General features: G+C 36.6%; 1 protein-coding gene across 1 annotated transcript in view; it reads right to left on the bottom strand.

Annotated features, from left to right (window-relative positions):
• Positions 1-21,851, bottom strand: part of Ten-a (tenascin accessory) — a 1,082,171-nt gene that overhangs the window by 609,779 nt on the left and 450,541 nt on the right. Inside the window, 1 exon segment of the mRNA XM_067108410.1 lies at positions 17,977-18,021. Coding sequence (XP_066964511.1) covers positions 17,977-18,021 — 45 coding nt within the window.

Below are 21,851 nucleotides of genomic sequence, written 5' to 3'. Positions count from 1 at the left end.
AGAGAGAGAGAGGTATATATATGTGGAACTATTGCTACTATTAGTTTCTCCGAGAATCAATAGCATAGCTGAGTTATTTAATATTCTCTCTCTCTCTCTCTCTCTCTCTCTCTCAATAATTTTACCATTGCTCCCCGTCTCTTTTTACTCTCAAAGGCAGCTACGCAATTCCGACCGTTCATATTTTTTTCTTACATGTGTTTTCCCTAATGCATTCATTATGAAGCCCTCAATTATTGGCCTTTTTATACTGTGCTCTCTCTCTCTCTCTCTCTCTCTCTCTCTCTCTCTCTCTCTCTCTCTCTCGGCGAACTTCATCATTTTCCCCCTATTATTTGTACATAAATAGTTACTCGGAATTCCCTCTCTCTCACCCTCTCTCACTCAAAGCGTACTTTTCTGAACATTACATGGTTCACTAATACTTACTCCTCATATTTAATGAGTTTCTTTTTTTTTTTTTTTTTGCTTTTACTTTCACCTTACATATTTTCTCGCTTCATTTCCTTTGCGCAAAAGACCAGTTTGTTTCGCTAATTTCTTCCGTTAATTTTCTGCATATCTAGGGCGGCTCCTACCAAGTATTAAGGCTAAAGAAAACGGGAGGATTTATGGATATTGAAAAGGGGGAGGATTTAACCATAAAGAAAACGGGAAGATTAGGGATACAGAAAATGAGAAGACTTAGGGATAAGGAAACGAGACGATTTATGGGTAAAGAAAACGGAAATTTTCCTGGATAAAGAAAACTGGAGGATTTAAGGGTAAAGAAAACGGGAGAATTTAAGGATAAAGAAAACAGGAGGATTTACGGATAAAGAAAACGGGAGGATTTACAGATAAGTAAGACGGGAAGATTTATGGAGAGAAAAGGGGAGGATCCAAGGATAAAAAAAGGAGGATTTATGGATAAAGAGAACGGGAGGATTTATGGATAAAAAAAAGGTAAGGATTTAGGGATAAGGAAACATAGGGATTTAGGGATAAAGAAAACAGGAGGATTTAAGGATAAAGAGAACAGAAGGATTTAAGGATATAGAAAACGTAAGGATGTAGGGAAAAAGAAAACAGGAGGATTTACGGATAGAGAAAAAGGGAGGATTTATGGATAGAGAAAAAGCGAGGGTTTAAGGATAGAAAATGTGGGGGGGGGAGATTTAGGGATAAAGAAAAATGGAGGATTTCGGGATACGAAAGCGGAAGGATTTAAGGATAGAGAAAACCGTCGCAGGAGCGGGCAAGAGAAGGCGCCCCACAGAAAACTCCAAGAAAAGAAAAATATATCAAAGCAACCCCTGACCACGTCACAACCACAACACAGGACCGACTTCTCGGAAAAGTTGTAGAAAATAACAACAGTTTACCAAAAGCCTCTTAACAAACGCCATCCATAATTATGTGTCATTAACGTCTACTTCAAAATAATGAAGAGGGTGGGACCCAGTATGGATTAACTTTATATATATGAGTTGTTCCTGGTTATGATGAAGAGACGATTATGCTTTTCTCTCTCTCTCTCTCTCTCTCTCTCTCTCTCTCTCTCTCTCTCTCTCTCTCTCTCTCTCTCTCTCTCGGGAACATACTTGTGTGGTAATATACAAATACATACCACATATATATTAATATATATATATTGCATATACATAATATAAATACACACACACATATACATATATATACATACACGCCTTCTGTTATGCATCATCAAGAATACCCTTTGCGCGATTATTATCTGTGAGCACAAGCTCGTATGACAGGCAAATCAAGCGTGTTTGCGTATATACATACATATATACATATATGTATATATATGTATATATGTATGTATATACATATATACATATATATGTATATATATGTATACCATCCGTCCCCTTAAACATTTCCACAATCCCTCAATGAACCAAAAAAAAAAAAATGTAATAAATCCCAATGGAATCATTCCAAAAACCAGCTGGCTGAAGAGAGAGAGAGAGAGAGAGAGAGAGAGCAACATTTACAAAACAGGTTTAAACAATTTTCATTTTTCGGAAGCGTAATTTATCGTTTTATCGCGTTGCATAAATGGGAAAACATTCGCATGTCACCCCACTTTAAACTGTATTCATTATTACTGGCGTTTTATGTTCGTTTTTCTTTTTTTAATAATTTTTTTTCACGTTTTTTTCTCTTTTTTTTTAATGCTTCAGCTATGTAAAACTTGTGCTAATGAAGGTCTGCTGTGTGAATGTGTCACGTAAATAAACGGTGGTAATACAAATATTCTGTATTTTTCTTTATGTTATACATACATACATACATACATACATACATACACATTATATATATAACAATACTTAATATATGTAACATATACATGCATAAATACATATAATATACATATATATACATACACATATATTCATGCACACACACACACACACACACACACACACACACACACATATATATATATATATATATATATATATATATATATATATATATATATATATATTATAAAAATCAATATACAACACACCTCGCTCAAGATGACCTATTTTTCCCACTTATGTAACTGAACATGAAAATAAGAAAGTGAACTATTCTGACAGTACACTTTTTCCCACCATATTCATCAAGATACGAAAAAATAAGCAAATTTCGTCAAAACAATATGAAACAAGAAGAGTAACAAAAAATTAAACATTTCCACACTGAACTGAACGTTACAAAAAAAAGTAATAATAATAATAACGGAAAGAAATGAAACCAAATGACAAGCAATTTAGGTCACGAGATTTCTCGAAAGCAAATGAACGAAAACTTTTGAAAGAAATTGAACGAAAACTTTTGAAAGAAATTGAACGACACAATACACATACATTTATTCCTCCATTTCTCTGTTAGACATGACCTAATGATCTACATTTATGAAAGAGGAGAATATTTATGGCAGAAAAAATAAATATGGTGCAGTTCCGTTTTCTCGACGTATGATTTCATTTGTCAATACAGGTCTGATACAGGAGAGAGAGAGAGAGAGAGAGAGAGAGAGAGAGAGAGAGAGAGAGAGAGAGAGTTCAATCGTTATAAAGCAATAAAACTCATAATTTTATCTAAATCGCATTATACTCTCTCTCTCTCTCTCCTCTCTTTCACACACACACACACACACACACACACACACACACACACACACACACACACACACATATATATATATATATATATATATATATATATATATATATATATATATAAATTTCTGACTCTGCTGGGGATCAGACCCCGATCACTGAAATGAAAGACCAGGGCGCTACCATCAGCCCACACAGTCATGTGCTCATGTATAAATTAGTTCAGTAGTATGTATATATATATATATATATATATATATATATATATATATATATATATATATATATATATATATACTAACTGAAAAAAATAAAAAAAAAAGATACGCGCATGCACCTACATATGCATAAATAAGTATCTGAAACAGAAAAAAATAGGCCCCCCCTTTTGCAAAAAAAAAATAAATAAATAAAAAATAAAAACGAATAACATTTCCTCATTCGCTTAACATGACCCTACGTAATAAATTCAAGAGAATTTACCCGGCATACATAAATGGAACACATTTCCACCTCTCCATCCCCCCTGCCCCCCCCCTCCCCCTCCAGAAGGGGAAACCTGGCGAGCTATTACATTCTTTTGCATAACCTGACCGCCGTCCCACATTTGAATGCATTTAATTTGATTTCCATGTGGCGTTATTATTTAATTCTTTTTCATTTTATTTATTTATTTATTTATTTCCTTTTTTTTTTTTAGAGAAGGGAGACCTCGGTTGTAATACTTCTCTTGCTTGATGGAACTCTCACAGTTTATATTACTTCTGTAACATACAGAATAATAAATAAAAATACAAGACTTGAATTAGTTGTGTGCAATAACAGCTAAAAATGAAAAGGAATTACACATTGCTTGTGTGAAACATATAGAATATCAATTAAAAATAAAAAAAAAGAGACTTAGATTGCCTGTGTGTGTGTAACATACAGAAAATATCTAAAAATACAAAAAAAAAAAAACTTAGTTTACCCGTGTGCAACATACAGAAGAGTAATTAAAAATTTAAAAAAGACACGCAGAAAACACAAACTGTAATTCACGAATGCTTCTTCTTTTAACTGAATTTCTCTTTTCTATTACATTCGTGAATGTAACGCATCCACTTCAACATTTTATTCATACAAAAAAAAATCCCTCAAAAAAAAAAATGGCCCCTCGACGCTTCCGGTGAATAAAAGGAATGATAAAAATTATAATCCCAAGAGCGATGCATATTAATACATATTAATATATATGAACAATAGAAGCCTCCCCAAAGCTCGGAGTGAGTAAAATCCTGGAAATAGAAGTCTATTGTTTCGAACAGAGAAGCCGGTACGAATAAAATACTTTTATGGAGTAGGAATACATATTAACTATGAAGATTCCCGGAGCGGTGGGGGGGGGGGGATGATTTTTGTTATTTACGTAGGCAGAATATGCTCTTTTCCGTGGTTAATAATTTTTCTGAATATTTCTGTGGAACCGGAGATGATTTTTAAATGAGAATGGTTTGGTGATACCAAGCTGATATTTTAAACTGTTTATTGAGGGATATCTAAGAAGAGTTACTTTCCAGAATATCAGAGGATATGCTGACAAATAAGGATTTTTAGGAGATTACCTTACTAACAAATATGGATTTTTATATTATCATATGCTAACAAATAAGGATTTTTAGGAGATTACCATACTAACAAATAAGGATTTTTAGGAGATTATCATATGCTACCAAATAAGGAGTTTTAGGAGATTACCATGTGCAAACAAATCAGGATTTTTAGACTACCATATGCTAACAAATAAGGAATTTAGGAGATTACCATATGTTAACAAATCAGGATTTTAGGAGATTACCAAATTACTTAAAATTACTAACAGGAAAATATAAAATATTTTTTTCTGCAAAAAAGATAACGACGAAACGAAAGCAGGTTATTAAGGCATACTCAATTTCATAAGATAAAATTATTTAGAAATTTTCATCATACAATATTTCCTGGATACATAACACGCCTTCAATATCACCAATTAGGAAATCTGTCCTATTTCGAAGAATAAAATTACGTTAAATATAAACCAATTCCCCTTTAATTTAAAACAAAGCTAATGCAACAAAAAATAAAGGACTTAAACAAACAGTTTTTCATTCTCTGATTGTAGATGAAATCAGTGAATGCACCGTAATGATAACTTTTGTTATAGCAGATGTTTAATGGACCCCTTAAACTGCGGATTTGTAACAGAAATCAGGTTGAGAGAGAAATAGAGAGAGAGAAATAAAGCAGGAGAGTGAGAAAGAGAAATATAGAGCATGTGTATGAGGCAAAACAGATAGAAAAATAAAACAGGAGAGAGAGAGAGAGAGAGAGAGAGAGAGAGAGAGAGAGAGAGCCACATAATTCCTGCGAACCAAACTGTGTCTACCTCCATTCTCCTCTCGGCTTTGAAAACTTTTCAGTTGCCTGGGGGGGGGGGCGGGGGCACTGTGCTTTTGAAAGCCGCAAGCGAGCAAGCAATTGCCTTTCCAACTGGAATCCCGCAGGACAAAACTATGACTTTCCTTCCTCCGTCCCCGACAGAGGATTTGCCGTCTCACAGTCCCTGACGGAGGAAGATGTCGGGGTTTACTTATCCCCTGAAACACTGGCAGGAGAGAGAGAGAGAGAGAGAGAGAGAGAGAGAGAGGAGTCAGTCACTTATCCTCGGAAACACTTGCAGGAGAGAAGAGGAAAGATGGAAAGGAGAGAGAGAGAGAGAGAGAGAGAGAGTCAGTCCTATCCTGGACACTTTAGGATGGCTTGCTATGCAGAGAGAGAGAGAGAGAGAGAGAGAGAGATTACTTGGAAGCTACTTTTAAGACAATTTAAATATCGCTGGCTTGCTATGCAGAGAGAGAGAGAGAGAGAGAGAGAGAGAGATTTCAAACTCCAGCTGGCACTGATATGTTTTACCTGTCTAACTGACATTTGCTTCAAGTTCTGTTAACGGTCAGTTTGTATGTATGTGTATGTGTGTGTGTATGTTCTAGTCTCTCTCTCCTCTCTCTCTCTCTCTCTCTATATATATATATATATATATATATATATATATATATATATATATATATATATATATATCATGACCTTGCGCCACAAATATCTCTTTAACTTATTGATCTGCTTATTCTTCTTAGTTTTACGGTTCAGGCAAGAAGCCTACAATCCGAAATGGAAAATAAATGAAGAAACTTCTCATTCCCGTGTAGGACTCGAACACATAAAATAATAAAAATTAGTGACACTACCATTAGCCATCTGTAACACAACAATGTTGTTTTCCATGATGGGACTGGCCATGTTTGTCCACATGATTTTAAGTGGAACAGCAATAACATATATTTTCAGTTTTGCTGTCAACACCTCAAACCGGATCTGCAACCCACATTTAGTGTCTTTCAATACTCAACCCGGAAACGGAACTGAGCTGTTATTGTTCCTTATAAATGTCATCGTTATAATTACAAGTGGAAAAGGTCTTTCACGTTTAATGGCAATCGACAACTTCGTTTGCAAACCACCGCTTGCTATCTACCATATTTATCTATCTTGCTGTCTATCATATCTATCTGATAAGCAACAGGTGTAAGGTTTGTACTAATCGGATTTTATTTTAGAGTTCGGTAACTGAGTCCTTAAAGAATAAGCGCGTAGAATTTTTCATTTAATGAAGAAAATAAAAATTTTGCCAATATTTAGAAAAAAAAATGGTTGTTTTCATTAATCAAAACTGAGATCAGCAAAAGTATGTGTGCACGCTTTGTATATACATATGAACGTGAATATAAAGCTGATCAACAAATGCGAAAAAGGAAAACAGATTAAAAATTATTTAGATATTTTGTCACATCAACTTCATAAGCAAATGGTATTAGAATGCCTTCGTTTTTGAACTTGTAATTAAGCGAAGATTGTGTCCCTCGTTCGATTTGTTGGTCTGTCTGTTTATTTATAAATTTTTTTTTCCAGGATTAGGAAAGAATTTAGAAGGGTTTTACGAAATTTGACCAAAGGTAGACCTCGTGACTGGCAGCACTGAATGAAATTTGGGGACATTGGGGGGGGGATATGTGTGTGTGTGTGTGTGTGTGTGTGTGTGTGTGTGTGTGTGTGTGTGTGTGTGTGTGTGTGTGTGTGTGTGTAAGTCTGCTTTACATTCCTTGTCCAGTTAACACGGAAGTCATCTTACAGTCTGGACACGTTTCAAATACGTTGATAATTGTAAATATTTTACTAACCATAAAATATTCAACAAAATGATTTTTACGGTATGAAAAATATAATAAACGACATAGACTCACATCACGTATATCTTAAATTATTACACTGGAGCGGAATAAATAAATAATACAATAAAACGTTTTTCTTTTATAAATAAATAAAATTCTGCCACTCAAACTGATACTATTTGAAAAACTAAAACTCGGATATATAAAGTAATATAACTCGGTTTAATAGACTTACAGTAATTCTATCCTCTCTCTCTCTCTCCCTCTCTGCAGCCATAAATAAGGAACAAATAAATAAGAACCTATTCGCTATTTCAACATAAACACAGGAGTTATCGCCCTCTCTCTCTCTCTCTCTGTGCAGCCAAGTAAATAAGGAACAAATAAATAAGAACCTATTCCCTAATTTCAACATAAACACAGAAGTTATCCCTCCCCCCCTCCTCTCTCTCTCTCTCTCTCAACGCCTCGTTTGGGACGGAGACAGTGATCGAAATCTTCACGTCTCCTCCCCTAACATCTCTCCCCATGTAAATTTGCCACTGGGATGACCCTACACAAAAGACCTTTTCTTTTTTTCTTTTTCTTTTTCTCTTTCTCTCACTCTCATTCGCTCTTTTTTTTTTCCCCCGTCTTCCGTCTCCGCATCCTCCTGCAGGTCGTATTCCCATTCAGACTTGATTTTTTTTTTTTTAGAAGTATTATCTCTCTCTCTCTCTCTCTCTCTTTTGTAAGAAGATAGGTGAGGTTACCTTTAAAAAGTGTGTCTCCCTAACCGCAATCTCCTTTCTAGGTCACATACTTTGTTATATAAAAAAAGGCGCCTTTTTTTCGAAAGCCTCATTTTTGAGTCGCATATCGTAATACACAAATCAAGCTTTAGTGATGAACTTTTTTTTTCTTATAGGTTCGAATGATAGTTATTTTCACACGTGTCTAAGAATGTGAAACTAAACGAGACAGTTAGTGAGAAGACGCACCTTCATATAAGGAAGCAAATTATTGATATGAATTCCCCATAAAACAGGATTATAATGTTTCTTCTTTAAGGCCTTAGCAATTAACATTTTTCCTGATTGGCAGAAAAGACAGTTCTTTTCACAATTGTCAACGAATGTGAAACTCAACGAGGTACTTCATAGGAGAGTGATATAAATTTTCTATAAAGTATGACTATAATATCTGCCCTTAGAGTTTTTTTTTTTCACTAAAGGACAAAGCACCTTACAACCGGGATTGAAATGAAAAGTATGAAAACAAAATCAGTTTTGGAGACTCATGAATGTCAAAACAAGCCTACATATAAAACAAAATCTTATCTAGAGAGTTTAATTTTGAAGGAATTTAGATGAAATTCATAACTACAGACAAAGCTTGTACCGAACGTTGAATAGAAAGTTTCTGGAGAGAGAGAGAGAGAGAGAGAGAGAGAGAGAGAGAGAGAGAGAGAAGAGAGAGAGAGAGAGAGAGAGAGAGAGAGATTTGGATTGGAAAAAATCTGTAAGTAGCATCTGCAAATGAGTCAGATATGGGGTCTTTTTACATGGAGAGAGAGAGAGAGAGAGAGGATTTAGGTGGCAAACCTGTAAGCAGCATTTGTAAATGGAGTCAGTTACAGGGTCCTCTTAGAGAGACGAGAGAGAGAGAGAGAGAGAGAGAGAGAAAGTACATCATTACAAAACAAGTTCACAGCGAGGTTCTATCTCAAAATAAGGTCAACAGAGGTTTCCTTTCACATCGGGAACGCAATACGATTCGAGATCGCCCAAGCGCGACCTGCTTCCGCTAAATTCTTGATATCTCGGGATCCGGGTTAATAAGCGCAGCTGTTTTTTATTCCTCATATCCAGAGATGTATTCAGATTTCCCTCCCCTCAACACACTCCAATTCTGAAAGCATCTTTCACTCACAGACACACGACGTACAGGGAAGAAGGAGGAGAGGGAAGAAATATTAAACGAGGTTCAGCAGCGTATATCAGATTTTTGTTCGTGACGCGCAGCAAAAGTCTTACGACACGGGGAAATTCCATCAAAATTTCCAGGTCTCGCCTCAGTTCGTGGTTTTAAATCGACGACTGAGGCGAATGGAATACAAGACAGTCTTAACATCAATGGAGGTGCACGGAAGTTCCGCCATCACCCCCAAACGCCAATCAGATAATTGGCAGCGAAGGGGACTGGCGACACCAATTCCATCCCATTCCTGCACTGATCCTCCTGGAAAGCCAATCCCGACGTCGACTGGTGTAACTGGCAATGATGCGGATTGTCAACACCAATTTAAGGCATCAACACCAATTTAAGGCCATATTGATAGCCCTTGGAATGGCAATGCCAATGTGACCTGGCTGATTGGCAGTGAACTGGATTGGCAAACCAGTTTGAAATAATTGGTGATCTCTCCGAATGAAAATTTCAACGTCGACATATTTGACTGGTAATAATGCAAACTGGCAACGCCAATTCCAGGTCCTTTGATAACCCCACTCCCTGGAACGATAATTCCAAATACCTTCAGGACTAGCTCTCAGCAGAGCGGATAAGATCCACCAATTTCAGCCCATTCCAAACCTTAAGGAATTTGGAATACAAATTCCAACTTCGTCTGAGTGCCTCTGAACGAAGAGGATTAGTAACACCTAATTCCAGGCCATTCCAGGTTTGATGATATTCCTTTAGACGTCAATATTCCCGTTACCTGTGAATAATAGCACGATCAAATTCCAGCCCATTCCAGACCCTTCTGATCTCTATTCCAGACTACCCCCTTTCAAAAATGTTGCTTAGGTATCTCTTGCCATTCCAGGTTTTGATGATATACCTTGAAACTGGAATATTTCCATTACCTGTGGGTAATAGGCCAGATCAAATTCCAGCCAATTTCAGACCTTTCTGATCTCCATTCCAGAACCCCCCACCTTCAAAAATGTTGCTTAGGTAACTGTTGCCATTCCAGGTTTTGACGATATACCTTGAAACAGGAATATTTCCATTACCTGTGGGTAATGGGCCCGATCAAATTCCAGCCAATTTCAGACCTTTCTGATCTCCATTCCAGATCCCCTCCGAAAATGTTTGAGGAACTCTCAACTAAATAAGAGTATCATCGCCAATTTCAGTGTATTCAAGGCACTGACGAGCGCCGGAGGGAACGCCAATCCCACCGCCGTCGCCTGAGGGTAATTGGCAACGAAGCGGATTGGCAAAGCCATTCCAGGCCACACCGATCCCCCCCCGGAATGCCGCTACTTACAGCTGTAGTAACAAGGCACGGCTTCGAATGATATGAGTTGGACTTAACGAGCCAAGTTTCCCCCTCTCGAAGTCGAAACAACAACTAGAGACTACGACGATGAAGTAACTGCCGACGAAGAGGAGGAGGAGGAGGAGGAGGAGGAGGAGGAGGAGGAGGAGGAGGAGGACGGAAGAGGAGGAGGAGGGGGGACTAGGAGGTGAAGGAGGAAGAAGAGGAGGAGGTGGAGGAGGAAGGGGGGGAGGAGGAAAAAGAGGAGGAGGAGGAGGAGCAAGGGGAGGAGGAGGCGGAAGGGAGGAGGAGTAGGAGGGGAGGAGGAGGAGGAGAGGGAGGAGGAGGAGGAGGAGGGGAGGGAGGAGGAGGACTAGGAGGGTGGAAGGGGAGGAAGGAGGAGGAGGGGAGGACGGAGGAGGAGGAGGAGAGGAGGAGGAGAGGAAGGGGGTTCCAGGGCTATGAAAGCGCTGGGCAACCTCAATTACGTACGTGTTTCGACTTTACGTTCGCGGCTGTTATGACTCTATTTCTCCCTCAATCTTTTCCCTCTCAACATCTGGAGTGCGAGAGTTGACGCAACTTTGTATGGCTGGAGAACTCGAGACTCTCTCTATATGAATTAAAAGTAAAAAAAAGGGGAAAGTTTTTAGGCCTTAAGCACAAAACGGCCTATAAAACAGCTAAGGAAGTTCGCAAGCCTATTCCATTAGCCTCGCTGCATTTGAGAACTTGGGAAAAGAGCTTTTCTGTTAGTGGGAATAGGATTTGAGATTTTCATACTTAAATGCAATCACAACAACTTTGTTCAGCTTTAGAATAATATTCTAGTTACCTGCAGTGGATGAAAAATGATGTTATTCAGATAAAGGGAATTATTTTCATCATGATATATAAAAAATGGCGTAACTGTCTTCCCTGTAGGTCACTTTCATACGAAATACTGAAACCCTATGTAAACTATTATCCTACGCACCTAAACTAATAAAAAATGAGAATGGAATACAGTATAACTATCAACACCTACAGTGACCAGAAAAAATAGAAATAAAAAGATAAACAATTTATTTATGTACCCTTCAAAATTCAGACATTACAGTGGGCTATGAAGACATGGTCTCAATGCCTATTTTTTTCCGTTCTTATTTTATCTAAGGCTTAAAGTACAACATGACCTACCTAATTAACAATGAACCCTCTTACAAATACGCTACAAATTTTCACCATATCCGGAAACCTGAGACATTTTCATAAGTCATTATATTTCTCGTCACGATGCACTCTTCTTTGTTAAACACACTTCTAAACTATACAATACATCATTAGAAAACATATAACACTGCAAACTGACAGTTAAATCTGTTTTATGGAACATGAAGCTATCATAACTTGAGTTCTGTGACTGATATAAAAAAAACTTGTTAACTGAAGTGATATTAAAATCTATGAGGATAAAACTTACTTAGTGGGTCCAGAAAACATAAAATAGATAAAATGTCAAAATTTCAAAAGTATTCGGGTCTTCTAGTGTCAACATCCAAAACCTGCCGACAACGCAGACCGATATAAACCAATCAAATAGTAGTCAAAAAATAAGAAAAAGGAAAAGAAGGAGAAGGAGAGGGAAAATGGAAGAATGGAAAGAGAGTGTACGTTAAGCATAGAAGAAAGGTTATAAAGTGACGAATACGTGAGGAGGGAGGAGGGTATATAGGACGGAGGGAGGGGAGGGGTGGGTAAAGAAGAAGAAGAGGTGAGGAGAAACGAAACGAGATAAGTAAAGACAAAGGTGAAAAAAAAATCCAAGGCAAGGATATGATGATGATGATGATGATGATGATGGCGATGAAGAAGAAAAAGAAGGCACCGACGAAGGGTACGACGAAGAATACGAAGGAAGCGATACAATAACTCAAAAGCATTTATGCCTTTCTCTTTGAAGAGAGACTTTAGGACCCACCTCCCCGCCACCGCCCGCAAGCAACTCCCGACAGGAGGAGTGGGCCGGCTCCTCGGGAGGAGGAGGAGGAGGAGGAGGAGGAGACTCGGAGGCAAAAGTGAGATCACCGCCTCTAGAGGCTCTTCGGGGCTGATAAGAAGCTCGTTAGGCTCCTCTCTCCTGCGCAGGGCCTGCTCTTAAACCGGCTCGGAAATGGTCCGGTTAAGAGGACTAATTTCTGCTATCTTCGAAGGCATAAGGGAGGATGTGGCCTATTATCCTCCCCCTCCCTCCCCCTCTCTCCCCAGGGCCTCTCCCCTCTCCCCAACACCTCGTCCTTCTTATGATCGCCTTCGCGAAGAGAAAGAGAAGGAAAAGGCGCGCAAGCGCGCAAAAGACCAGTCATAAATCACACGGACTTGGGCAGATGAGTCGTAAATCGTAAAAGTCTTACATCAACTGCCGATAAACCAAATGCACGGCGTCGATATAAAAGTAAACAAGCATCGCAGCACACTATAAAACCTTATAAACAAAATCCGTTCTCTGGGACGATCCGCAAAATCCTATAAACAGCGAGACGGTCCGCGCAAAATTTGGGTGCGCGTCCGTAAAATGATACTGAGAGTATTACGCCACTTTCTAATAAAAAAATAAAACACTGTAATAAAACATCACGAAAATGTAACAATTGCATATAAATATATACATATATATAATTATAATACACACATACATATAATTGCCTTATAAATATACATATATATAATTATATATATACATATACATACATATATATTTATATGTGTGTGTGTGTGTATGCGCGCACACACACACACACACACACACACACTCGATACTCAACAAATCTTTCGTAATCAACTGTCATCTCCACAAGAATATATTGTTGGAGATCTTTAGAGAGAGAGAGAGAGAGAGAGAGAGAGAGAGAGAGAGAGAGAGAGAGAGAGTCTCCTTCATCTTTATTCTTCTATCTTACCGGCCTGAAGGAGCCATTACCTCGTCTGCTTCCTCTCCGCCAATAACCCTGGAGTCAGAAGCGCATGAGAGAGAGAGAGAGAGAGAGAGAGAGAAACAACAGTATACAGTAAGAAGAACAAGAGAAGAGAGAGAGAAGCAACGGCATACAGTAAGAACAGAGAAGAAGAGAGAGAGAGAGAGAGAGAGAGAGACAGAGAGAGAGTATTAAGAAGAGAAAAGAACAAGAAGAGAGAGAAAGAGAGAGAGAGAAGCAACAGCACACAGTAACAACAGAGAAATAAGGAACAACAACAGAGAGAAATAAGGAGAAAGCAACTGCATGCAGGTATGAAGAGAGAAATAGGGTAAAGGCAGGTAAAGGGAAGGAGAGAGAGAGAGGGTTGCTTCGTTCCCGCCATTGAAGATTTTTACAGTAAGTCGTAGGATCTTCGGAAACGGGAAGGTGCCGGAAATAGTCTGTCTTTAATTTCGTTTTTATCTCCCGTGCCCCAGTTTCACTGCGCTACCTCCAGGGAGGTCCCGAGAGGTAGCCGGGAGGTACTTAGAGGTCATGGGGGGGGGAGGTGTTGGAGGAGGAGGAGAGGGGGAGGGAAGAAATGGCCCGAAAGGCTTCATTACCTATGGGTCAATCGATGGTACCTTCCCCCTTTTATCTTTGATTCTCTCTCTTTTTCTTGCTATATGTCGTTAACCCTCTTCCTCCCCGCTCTCTCCCTCATTCTCTCTCTCTCTATCATATTTCCTTACCTATTTTCTTACCATATACCGTTGCCTCTCTCTCACTCTCTCTTTCATCCCAATTTCTCTCTTCTTACCATATTTCGTTGCTTTGCTCTCTCTCTCTCTCTCTCTCGCTATTGCTCTCTCTCTTCTTCTTACCTTATTTATTCTCTTTTCTTACCATATATTGTTGCTTCTCTCTCTCTCTCTCTCTAGAGTTATTTCTCTCTTTTCTCCCTTCTTCTTACCATATACCGTTGTTCTCTCTCTCTCTCTCTCTCTCTCTCTCTCTCTCTCTAAATGACCCGGAGGTAGGTATTCTTGGAAAGGGTTCAACCAATCCGGGGAAGGGATTTTCTCTCTCTCTCTCTCTCTCTCTCTCTCTCTCTCTCTCTCTCTCTCTCTCTCTCTCTCTCCGGCAGATAATCAAAACAGGTCGGCTGACGTCGATGGAAAGACTGATAAGCTCGCGGAATCGCAACAATGAAAAGTTGGACTCAGTCGTGCAATTCGGGTTATTGGATAGTATTCAGGTGAAAAAAAGAAAAATAAAAGACAAGCGACATGAAGTATTACGCACGCATTTCTCTGGTCGGGTAAGGCAATGAGATTCCCGTGCGCAAGCGCGCGCAGTACACAAATATGGAGAGACGAAGAGAGAGAGTTACGAACACAATGAAGTGTAGTATAAAGAACTAAAACAAGTAAAAAATGGGTCAAAGTTTCTTGGGCGCAGTCGAGTTTTCTGTACAGCGTATAATCAAGGCCACTGAAAACAGATCTATCTTTCGATGGTCTCGGTATAATGCTGTATGAGCCGCCGCCTGGAACTTAAAGCACATCCTTCCTATATAGTTGCCAGATGCATGATTATGGCTAACGTTTAACCTTAAATAAAATAAAAACTACTGAGGCTAGAGGGCTGCAATTTGGTATGTTTGATGATTGGAGGGTGGATGATCAACACGCCAGCTTGCAGCCCTCTAGCCTCAGTAGTTTTTAAGATAAGGGGGCGGACAGAAAAATTGCGGAGGGACAGACAAAGCCATCTCAATAGTTTTCTTATACAGAAAAATAAAAATTAGAGAATGCAGTTTCACCAGTAATACTTATAAGAATTCTCCTCAAGGCCACTGATATTACCCTTCTGATTCTCAACTAATACTCTGAGAATTAGCCCGGCATTCTCACTCTCTTCTCCATCCCCGAATGAGACACACAATTACTGAGTAACTACTGGGTACATAATCCACTACTGAGGTCAACAGAGTAGGGTGTCAACCTTGCCTGGGATTCGAACTCTGGTCTTCTAGCTAGCGAGAAGCGAGTATTCTACTACACCACAAGTCTATATGATCCAACTGTGTTTTTGTGGACTCAAGGCAGATTGCATTTGGTACCTAGACAAATGTCGTGGACCACTCCCAAGATAGTATTGGGTATACACACACACACACACACACACACACATACACATATACATATATATATATATATATATATATATATATATATATATATTCTATATACATATATATACATATATACATACATACACATACACACATATATATATATATATATATATATATATATATATATATATATATATATATATATATATATATATATATACATATACATATATATATATATATACATATATACATACAGTATATATACACATATATAAACCGTGTGGCCGTAAGTACAATACGTGCACAAAACGAAATGCGCCGAAAAAAAACATATTAGCACGCACGTGTATAATCACTTTTGCGGCAGTACGAACATTCCACTAAAGCGAAGGAGTGATTTGGGTACATTGACAATTTTCCCCCAGAATCTCATTTGCTGATTTATGAGAACGGCGACGTTTGTAATTCCCGGAAGACTTTCAATGGCCTGGTGTGTGTGTGTGTGTGTGTGTGTGTGTGTGTGTGTGTGAATGGTATGACATGAGAATAAGATTTATACGAAACAGCAGTTTTCTGTTCTTGGAGAAAAGGAGGAGGAGGAGGAGGAGGAGAAGGAGGAGGAGGAGGAGGAGGAGGAGGAAATGACCGTAAGGCTACTGATGAATGACTGAGCAATACCAAAGCAATCACAGGCATTATTCATTGGCCGAATGGGAAGAGAAGTGTAGCATGTAATGGCTAATAAAAATAATAATAATAATAATAATAATAATAATAATAATAATAATAATGCAATCAAAGCATTAGTCATTTCCTGAATGATATATGGGGATTTTCCTATGTGTAGCGTTTAGTGGCTAATAATAATAATAATAATAATAATAATAATAATAATAATAATAATAATAATAATAATAATAATAATAATAATAATGCAATCGAAAGCATAAGTCATTTCCTGAATGGAAAGATAAATGGGATTTTACTATGTGTAGCGTTAAGTGGCTAATAATAATAATAATAATAATAATAATAATAATAATAATAATAATAATAATAATAATAATAATAATAATAATAATAATAATGTGAAAAAAATATTACCCGAATTCAATCATATATCTACAACTACAAAAAATTGGCATACAATATTGCGGAACGTGAGCGCACACACACACACTTATGGGTTATCAAGCAATATGTTATCACAAAACAAAAATTAATTAAATAATCAAACAGATATTATAAATTTTTTGTTATGTTCACACTGCACCTACCTCCCATTCCACGAGCTCAGATTCTTCTAAATAATACGAGATAATAACAAACCAGTTATTTATCAGAAATAACCTTCAGAACATTTCTAAATGGCGTAGAATACATATTTTGCAAAAGAGCAAATATTCTCAAAAAATGCAAAAACCAAAAATGCAAAAAAAACAATCGTCATAACGTTATTCTCTTAATATCTTGAACTTTTCTAAGAAGTGGTGAAAATTAGCTTATTTGACCTACGGTCATATTATGCTATCCATCAATTTCATGGGCAAAAATGCAATTAAATTTGTTAGTAAAGCAAAATTCACGGTTCTAAGCCAGATTAGTTAGTATTGGCAAGATTTGGTATCAGTGTTGCAAACCTGTATGTTAATTCATTCATTCATTCTTATGAATGAGTATTCAAGGCAAATCTGTTACTCATTTGTATGCATACACAAGTATAATGCAGATGTGTGTACAGTTCCGTTATGTAATGAATATACATTGCGTTTAAGGGTGCGTGAATAGACGCTAACACAATTACGTACGCATGTACGCATGTATGTATGTTTGTGTTTATACGTATGTAATAGGATATTTATGGATATAACTTATGTGTATTATGTCTGTATGATTAGATGTAGTCATGTATGCAAACACACACACACAATAGAAATATATATATATATATATATATATATATATATATATATATATATATATATATATATACTGCTATGTGTGTGTGTGTGTGTGTGTGTGTGTGTGTGTGTGAGTGAGTGTGTGTATGCATTAGTATATTATGCTTATACAACTGACATGTATAAGTACGTCTGAATGATGAAGACTAATGTGTGTATATACATGTAGGCCTATCTGTGCAACTGCATAATCTTCACAAATCTGTATTTCTGAAACCAACTAATTTTCAAAACGCATGCCAGTCACACACACAAACAAAACACTCTTGTTAGTTGAGGTTAGTGAAACTGTCTGTATATCATAAATTTTCCTTCCAACCTACGTTTCGGCATGAGATGATGCAACCGAAAACTCTGAGATATCACGTCTGTAAAATAAGTAAAAAAAAAAGAAATTGTTATGGCCATAATGAGAATAAAAGACATATAAAGACAAAATGCTGTTTACTTTTAAAGCAACCATTTTTTCTTGGGGTACAGCGATAGTTAGGAAAGAATACAATATAATAAGCAATTTTTCCTAGTGTATAGCGATAGTTATAAAAGAATACAATAAGAATTAAATGAAAAATTTAATTATTATACCTTTTAATGAAAACAACAATTTTTTTTGGTGCATGGCGATAATTACAAACGAAAACCAATATATATATATATATATATATATATATATATATATATATATATATATATATATAAACTTTTTATATATAATTCTATGTTACTCACGATATCAAATCTGCATATCGTAACAAAAATCACTATAAAAATATGTATCAATAAATATAAAACCATTATTATTTGCAAAGTTTCTAAACGTAAGATCATAGTTTCGTTTGAAAAATTAAATAAAAAACAAAGTAATTAAACTTACCAAATGACTGTTTGCATATAAAAAGCCTGAGTTGTGAAAAAGAGCCCGTGCTGGCAGTAGGCCAGTTTAATCTAATAATAAGAAGAATCTATATATTGGTGACAATAACAAAGACTCAGCTATCTAAAAAGAGTCTATCAAACTCTAAAAAAAATATCAATCTTATTCATCACAAACAGAATTACACACACAAACACTTCCTAAGACAACAGCTACCACCAAAATTATTCACGATCACAAACACTGATATAACAAAACACAAGCGAAATATTACCTTCTCTTGGCAAAATAACATCAACCTCATTCATCACAAACAGACACACATACACACAAACACTCAGATAAAAAAAATTGCAACTAACAACAATGTTCACGATCACAAACACTGATATAACATAACACAAGTGAAACATTACTTTCTCTTGGCAAAATAACATCAGCCTAATTCGTCACAAACAGACACACGAGCAATCAAATAACAAAACTTCAACCACCAAAACTATTCACCAACACAAACACACTACTATAACATAACACAATTGGAATATAACTTTTGGCAAACAAACAAGACAATCCAGTCACCTAGAATACAATCATTCACTATTTAACAGAGATACGGAAAAAAACGAAGTTTAAAAGAACATACACAAACACACCAATACACTAAACACACCCATGCACAAACACACCCATAAACAAACACACACAAACACCCCCATACACAAACCCACCCGCACACAAACACACCCACACACTAACGGAATCAATTCAGCTCTGAACATCCTGGAAATATATAAGCAATTACTAACCACGATCTCCCCCCTCCCCTCTCCCCTAACTACTCTCTATAATACCTAGAACATAACTTCATTAAAGTACCACAGTTCGGCGAATAAAACTAACTTCTTCATTAATTACTAAATAAAACTGCCAACTTAATTAATTACAGGCTTCCGAACGCATCCATTAATTTCGCTCCGATCATTTGTCATTTTATTTCCCTTCGTGTTTTTTTTTTTAAATATTCGTCGGTTTTCCTTTCTTTCGAAAACAATTCGTTTTTTCCCAGTGTGCGAGTCTTCATAATGCTGTATTGCCAAGTATATTTATACACTTCTTAAAGAACAAGTATATTTTATCTCACTACTGTTTGTCAGGAATAAATACTTTCTCTTCATTCACCTTCTTCGCCTTCGGAGGAAATATATTTAGTTTTTTTTTAATGCTGTTGCTTCTCTCTCTCTCTGCTCTCTCTCTCTCTCTCTCTCTCTCTCTCTCTCTGTCTCTCTGTGTGTCTGTACATGTGTCCCACAAAACAATAATAAAAACAATATAAAATAGAAAAATGAAACATGTGTATATATATATATATACACACACACATATATACATATATATATATATATATATATATTATATATTTGATATATATGTATTTATTATATATATATATATTTGAGAAGTTTTAGAGAGAAGAAAGAGGATAACCAAACCAAAAAAATAAATAACAGAAAAAAGGTCTGAAAAATGCTAGCTAGGGGCATTTGGGTGTACCTGGCATAAAATTATATATATCCAACAAAACGTTATTTATATTCGGGAGCAATACTGGAAGACGACGGTCTTTCTCTCTCTCTCTCTCTCTCTCTCTCTCTCTCTCTCTCTCTCTCTCTCTCAGCATTTCCACGCCGACCCCCATAAAATCATACATAAATACCACGCGAGACTGAATACGCGTTATTCCATATCGTGAAATATTGTCAATTTCGGCTGAACGGGGAAAGACCAATTTGCTTTCGACCTTCCATGTTTAACGCATTTCGAATGACTGAGCACTTTGGTACATACATTTATATATACACACACGTGTATATATACATACATACATATATATATTTATATATGTATAATACATATACATACATACATAAATATATATATATAATATATATATATAAATATATATATATATAGATAGAAAGATAGATAGATAGATACAAATAGTAATCTGTTGGTAGCGCACATTACTCAATTGAAAGTCCTGGGTTCGATCCCGATGTAGATAGAAATTTATATATACTATATATATATATATATATATATATATATATATATATATATATATATAGATATATATATATAGAGAGAGAGAGAGAGAGAGAGAGAGAGAGAGAGAGGTAATACCCATTTCCTGCTTATTTACACAAAAAGACTCTAAACCTTTCCCTTTTTAATAAAACATTTTTCGACAAAGAAAACAGAATAAAATGTAATTAACTGAAGTTCAAAAGAAAAACAATAAAGAAGAAGAAACAAAATTAAAAAATGAAGTAATGAAAACGGAACAAAGACCACAAAGAAACACGTAAATTATTCACAGCACAAACAACAAAAAAAGGTAATAACAGCGAATAAAAACAGCGACGCACAGCAATAAAGAATTGAATAAAGGACAAGAATATATTATTCTCCGATGATGAAACAACGATTGTACGATACTTTTTTTTTTCTATATATAACAATGGATTTCTTTTACAGTGATACTATTTAACACAATGGTTAAAGACAATCAGAAAATCATTACGTTCGTGACAGCACTGAAAGCTCAATTCTCTAGATACAGTGTTACCAGTATCAGAAATTTCAGGACTGTAAGCATGAGTACATACATAAACACACACACATATATATATATGCATGTTTGTATATATACATATATATGTATATATATAAATTATATATATAATATATATATGTATATATAAACATGTACGTATGTATACACATGTATGCATGTGTGTGTGTGTGTGGGTGCGTATTCCTGGATGACAATCTCCTTTTAGTCTCAGCACGATAATCCAGTCTCCCCTGATTAGGAAAGAAGCAAATCTCCGTAAGTCTCGTCGGGAACAAAATGAATATTTCAATTAGCAGTCTAATCAAAGAAAATCTCTTTCGCCTGATTAAATATTAATTCCGAGACATTATCAGAGGAGGGACTGGATTAATGAGAGCATGCCAATGCAGAGGATTTGAGAGAGAGAGAGAGAGAAGAGCAGAAGGAGAGAGAGAGAGAGAGAGAGAGAGAGAGAATTGTGCAGTACACACGGAAGAGAAAGTAGGCAGAGATGAAGATTTATTGGCTGATCCACGAGGAGAGAGAGAGAGAGATCCGGAGAGAGAGATCTCGAGAGAGAGAGAAGAAATATGCCCCGTACCTGTTCTGCCTGTAAGATCTCGTCAGTACGAAGAAGTTAACCTGTTCTGAGAGAGAGAGAGAGATGAGTCTAGAGAGAGAGAGAGAGAGAGAGAGAGAGAGATGGA

This window comes from Macrobrachium rosenbergii, chromosome 9, assembly GCF_040412425.1.
Source record: "Macrobrachium rosenbergii isolate ZJJX-2024 chromosome 9, ASM4041242v1, whole genome shotgun sequence".
NCBI lineage: Eukaryota > Metazoa > Arthropoda > Malacostraca > Decapoda > Palaemonidae > Macrobrachium > Macrobrachium rosenbergii.
This window is presented reverse-complemented; position numbering and strand designations above follow the sequence as displayed.